The sequence below is a fragment of the Hibiscus syriacus genome, unplaced genomic scaffold, assembly GCF_006381635.1.
Source record: "Hibiscus syriacus cultivar Baekdansim isolate YM2019G1 unplaced genomic scaffold, ASM638163v2 tig00111070_pilon, whole genome shotgun sequence".
NCBI classification, from domain to species: domain Eukaryota; kingdom Viridiplantae; phylum Streptophyta; class Magnoliopsida; order Malvales; family Malvaceae; genus Hibiscus; species Hibiscus syriacus.
Genome location: NW_024062971.1, coordinates 570,120 through 575,684, shown reverse-complemented (window position 1 = coordinate 575,684; position 5,565 = coordinate 570,120). Strand labels below are relative to the sequence as shown.

The following is a 5,565-nucleotide window of genomic DNA, read 5'->3' as shown; positions in this document are numbered from 1 at the left end:
AATTGTTAGAATCAAAATTAATCATTATAAATTATTGTATAATTAATAACAATAATATACTCATGTTAAATCAAAATAAATTTAAACATGATTAACATTGTAAAACCAAATATAAAGAAATTTCCTACATGATTTATACAATGGTATTTGGATCTATTAAATTCTAAAGACCTTGACCTAGTCATTTATATTAAAAATTTCATCTTTTTACTGATGATTAATGCAAATATAAATGTCTAAAATATTCAAAGTTAATTTTTTGTGTCTAAAGAATATTTTTGTTAAAAATAACAGTCTAACGTTTTCTACATTATACTTTTAGACGTTTACTGTTACAAAAATTGATAAGTGATACATTTATATATTTAAAAAATAAAAAATGATTTAAAGAAAATCTAATCGTTTTACATGTCAATTGACAATTTTTTTAACATGTACCTAAAATTGTAGCAAATAAAATATTAAACACATATTTTTAATAAAAAATTATTTAAATATCAAAAGTTAACGTTATATACTTATTTTTTATATCAAGTCTTTTACTCAAACCAAAGGCCTCCAGTTTTTACTTGGCCAATGAGCAACCTGCAAGTGTCCAAATGTTCTATGGTTCTGCGGACATTTTCACACTTTCGATTCGAACCTGTCCGTCCCTGCATTATGGGTAAGAGACTGACAGATTTTGATTTAATCTGATTTGATCAGGTTAGATTATATTTGAATTTAGTATAAAAAATATATGATTTGATTTATTTGAAAAAAATATAATTTTATCTTACATATTTAAGAATAATTATAATAATATCTCTTTATATATTATTTTTTAATTAAATTCTTATTTTTATTTAATAAAAATAAATTTTAATAAATATTTTATTTCGAGTCGGGTTTGATCGAATTCAGATTCTATCACAAAAAATCGAGTTAAATTCAGATCAAATGGAAGATGTAAAATTTTTAGATCAGATCAGATTTATCAATAATACCATCCTCAAATAAAAAAAATTTTAAATAAGAAAGGACAGTTTCGCGGGATGTTGTTTCTTAAAAGTTTTAAATTTATATATAATTTAAATTTTTATATTTTTATTAATAAAACACTCTTATCCCCTAAAATTTTATAACATAGAAAACTATCCCTTTAAGATTTCATGATGTTCACTGTATCAGCCCAACAAGGCATATCCATATCCTCTTGGCACTTATTTTATAAAGCATAATAATTAATCTGCCTTCACAAACTGTTCGTCTTTTAATCAAGCTCATAGCTTTAATTGGTCCCTTTTAATTCATAAACATGCTTGAATCTATGTTTGCTTCTCTGTATTTTGATCAGTTCTGCCAACATTAAGCTGACAATAAAAATAATACAAAATACAGAGCAAATGTGGAATCAGTGAAAGATTTATAGCATATAGAGCTTTAATTTATTTAAACACCAATCAAAGCTAATGACTGTCATGTTCATGCCGTGTCTCAGCCTATCCTGGAGTCATCTCTCCCAAAAACCAGCGTGGTAGCCCAGTTAACCGCAACATAGAACCGGTTCCTCCAGCAAATCACACGGGTCAAGTAAGCCGATCGCCAAACGAACCAGCTGACGAACCCGGCAAGCGATATGCCTTGAGCGTCCTGCCAGAGCCGGCACACATGTTTAGAACAATGTTGAAGATTTGTCAATGGGGTGTTGATGTTACCTTGGATTGGCGAAGATCGACTAGGGCCTTGTACCGACCGACGGATGCCATACTTCCGAGATGTTTATAGACGAAAGGGTCTACTAAAGACATGTCTTCGGCACTAAATGCCCTGCCCCCATCCTGGTTCCCAATCCTGTTGAACACATCCACCAGGTACTTGCCTTGCCTTTCCGCAACCTGAGCAAGGGCTGGAAGGACAGGCTTCCCCGTCTGTTCGAGGAAACCGGCACAATCGCCGAGCGCGAATACATCTTCTACCGATGGTACGCGCAACCATTGATCAACACCAATCCTGCATACCTCTTTGAAGTTAGTTAAATCTGATCATAGACATATATATATTGGTGGTGTTGCAAAGCAATGCTAGTGTTTATACCTTCCACCTGGGGACTTGGGAAGATTTAACGCTTTGATGAATTCGGAGGGACCAACACCAGTAGACCAAACTAATAGGCCATATGGGACATCAGTTCCATCACTGAGAATAATCTTCTTGGGATGAACCTCTTTCACAACACCTCGCATAAGGTGCACACCGGACTGATTCGAAATTTCGAAGTTTCATGATTCAGGGATTACGAAAAAAACAAGATCTCTGGGACATAGAGAGGGATTCGAATTACCTTCTTCAGGTGATTTGTTGCATACTGACGGAGTCGGACGTCAAAGGATGACAGGATCTCATTTGCCTGATCAAAGGCAAGGATATCGGCAAAATCAGCATCCATATACATATATTGCATGTAGAAATTTCAGAAAGGGTTTGCTTTGTTGGTCCTAAATACCTCTATAAGTGTGACCTTTATGTAATCTTTTACATGACTGTACCTCTCATGGACATCTCTCCCTATGAAATCACTCAACTCACCGCTGAACTCGACTCCTGTTGGGCCACCTCCAATGATAACAAAGTGCAATAGGCGTTTCTTTTCTTCTTCCGGTAAGCCTGCAGCGACGAACCACAAACTGTATGAGAATGTATCATCTATGCAAACAAGTTATGGGAGTTAGAATCGAGACAGAGAGTCATCGTTATGCGAGGTGTTCCATATGATCATATGTAACAAGCACAGACCAAGAATCCAAAGGAGACACCAGAGAGAAAAATCTATGGCCGGAAAATGTATCACTCGCCTGGATTTTCAGAGTGCATTAAGTTCAAAAGAAGTTTCTTCCTTATTTCTTGGGCGTGATTCACTTCACGAAGGAAATATGCATTTTCTTTCACACCCTTGATGCCAAAAGTTAAAGGCTCGGCTCCAGCGGCAATTACAAGCTTGTCATATGCAACTTTAAATTGATACGGCTCTTGAGGTAGTCCGCCATTGCTCATTGCCTCACAGTATACCTATCATGAGTATATACATGCACAATATGGCATACAAACTGGTTAGGGGAAAGGTAGACACTGAAAAATTGAATATTTTTAGTGGTATGCATTAACTCACCTCATGATTGGTGGTGTCAAGGCTTATGCAAGAAGCAAGATAGAAGTACGAGTTCGGGCTTGTTGCCAATGCAGACTGTATCCGGCTAACAGGCTCGGAAACTGAGCGAAATTCAAGCGTCCCAACACAAGTTGAAGCAAGCAAAGGCGTGAAGACCATGTGGTTTCGAGGTGATATGCAAACAACATCATAGATTCTGGTGTCAAGTCCCTTGAGGAATCGGCATGCTGCCCATCCAGTACCAAGGACAACCACTCTAGGCTTTTCACCTGGCTTGGTTGCCTCTAGTCCTGGATACCTCGTTTCATCATGTTCCAATTCCAACTCCTCTAACCGCTCAGCTAACTTAGACTGATGATGTGGGGTTGTCCTAATTCCCCTGCTCCAAAAACTAATGTGATTTTCTGTGGTGGAAGGGCATGTCAAGTTGCTGTGCACATTACTTTTTTCGGGGGAAGGAAAGAAAGTTTTGTGGTCGGATACTCTTTCGGAGAAGGTATTCCTCTCGGTCATGTAATTGCCAACGGTACCTCCTGATCTTCTCAAGCCACTCCTGGTAAACCGTGCAAGTGCCATGAAGAACTTGTTTTAATCAAATTCCAGCAAGACCTTTAAATCTGTCCAGGGGTTAAACAAAAGTAAGCTATGCAATTCCAATATAGCAAAAGGGATGGACTGAGATTATATAAAGAAGCTAGGGAGAGGAATTAAATCCGAATCGAAATCGATTTGGTACATTAGATATCAGTGACTCACCTTATTATAATCACCTGCAAAGTCAATTTAAGCATTATAACTTACTTGATCAAACAGATTTAACCGGATTGAAACGACTTTGGTCATCAGATGCAATGCAGACAAGTATTTGGGGGTATGTGCAGGTCCAAAACAAGACAACAATATGTTCAAATGGCAGCCATCAGCTATCATTCCAAATTTCATCAAAATGTTCAGGTGAACTCTTCCCCAAGGCCATGTGAGTATCAAAACGAGTATAGATGTTCGATATAAGTATACTCATTCAGTAGAACGTTTGTTTCAAAGTCTAAAACATAAGAAAGCAAATACCAACTTTTATTTGGCCATTAGGTGAAATAATATAAACAATAAAAGCTGTCAGCTTTCATTCCAAATTTCATCAAAACATTTAGGTGAACTCTTCCTCAAGAATGTTATGTTACCCTCTCCTAAAATTTTAGAAGTTTGTCCCTGAGTATATATACAAATATATACTTTAGATACGAGTATAATCAATCTTTGTTTAAATTTTTTCAACGCTCGAAGGGAGGACTCAGAGGTGAGGCTAGGCATGTTTAATGTGCGCGACGGAACATGGCCTCAAAAAATTCACAATAAGATTATTGGTATTACAATAGATGATTAAACTATAAAAAAGAGCCCAAAAAACTTTTTTTCGAAAGAAGATATGAGAAATACAAATAATTAATACTATGCTACAGCTGTAAAGCTTATCTCATTTTTTTTTGTCCAACTCACTTTAAGAAAAAGACATTTTTTGTCTAATTCACTTTAAGAAAAATACATTTTTTAAGAATTTGTACAAGGACTCCAAATTTCTAACCCGACGGGAGGACTAACATTTATTTCGGAGCAATACCAGCTAAAACCAATCACTAAACACCATATATATATATATATATGAAGAAAACTCAATCGATCATTGCCAAGAAAGTTCTGACTCTGCAGCATGGGAAGACTAGAGGCAGCTTAATAAATATTCAACATAATAAATATCCGACTATTAAAAAAAATCAACAAGCACCATGAATTGTTTAACCTATGAAGTCACTAAAACAAATAACCATTGCCTACAACGCTCAAAAACAAAAGATTCCACAAAACAAAGATTTTCATTCCAAGAGCAAGTTTGACAAACTTTAGCCATGTGAATACACGTTTAAAAAAGAGAGATACTAAAACCCCACACAGAAAACACTTATCAAACATATAACATGCATGCACAGTGAACTGATAGAAGCAATTGTAATAAACGAACAGTCTTCAAGCTCATAGAATGGCTAACTGAAACCAAGAAGAAGAACATTACTTTGGAAATTCTTGAGCTTTCTGTTCTTGAAGTGGGCGGCTGTACCCAAGATTATTGGAGAGGGTTTTAAGAGAAAATGTTAATGGCGTTGTTTCTCACGCTAAGAATCAAAACCCAAATTTCTTTTTTAGTTGGTGATGTCTTGAGCTAAAAGAAATTACAAATACTAAATAAAGAGTAGATCAAAGCTCAGCGCAACCGACTTGAGGCGCAAGAAAGTTTGTTGAGCAAAATAAGCATCATACTGAGAACACGTCTGCTTATATTGTTTATGTATATATATAGAAGAAAGCTGCGGTGTATACTATGTGAGTTGGCAATGGGGAAGACAATTGCAAGAATATACGGT

At 35.8% G+C, this 5,565-nt stretch overlaps 1 protein-coding gene across 2 annotated transcripts; it reads right to left on the bottom strand.

The window, feature by feature from the left end:
- Window positions 1–1,299: 1,299 nt before the first annotated feature.
- LOC120151876 (internal alternative NAD(P)H-ubiquinone oxidoreductase A1, mitochondrial-like) lies at window positions 1,300–5,339 on the bottom strand. 2 transcript variants are annotated; one of them, XM_039164189.1, is made up of 8 exons: window positions 5,212–5,339; window positions 3,149–3,765; window positions 2,835–3,048; window positions 2,486–2,646; window positions 2,324–2,389; window positions 2,077–2,240; window positions 1,698–1,992; window positions 1,300–1,632 (listed from the first exon to the last, which is right to left on the bottom strand). In XM_039164189.1, the coding sequence occupies exons 2-8, from the start codon at window positions 3,722–3,724 to the stop codon at window positions 1,477–1,479; spliced, it is 1,632 nt and encodes a 543-aa protein (XP_039020120.1). In that variant the 5' UTR covers window positions 3,725–3,765; window positions 5,212–5,339; the 3' UTR covers window positions 1,300–1,476. The 2 variants fall into 2 exon arrangements, with proteins under 2 accessions (XP_039020120.1, XP_039020121.1); XM_039164190.1 differs by having other exon boundaries at window positions 5,217–5,298.
- Window positions 5,340–5,565: the final 226 nt, after the last annotated feature.

Excerpts from the sequence above, each read along its gene's own strand:
- LOC120151876 (XM_039164189.1), bottom strand. The coding sequence starts at position 3,724 with ATGGCACTTGCACGGTTTACCAGGAGTGGCTTGAGAAGATCAGGAGGT. Across the intron at positions 2,647-2,834 it reads AATGCACTCTGAAAATCCAG|GCTTACCGGAAGAAGAAAAG; the intron begins GCGAGTGATACA and ends TCGTCGCTGCAG. Across the intron at positions 2,390-2,485 it reads TAAAGGTCACACTTATAGAG|GCAAATGAGATCCTGTCATC; the intron begins GTATTTAGGACC and ends GCCTTTGATCAG.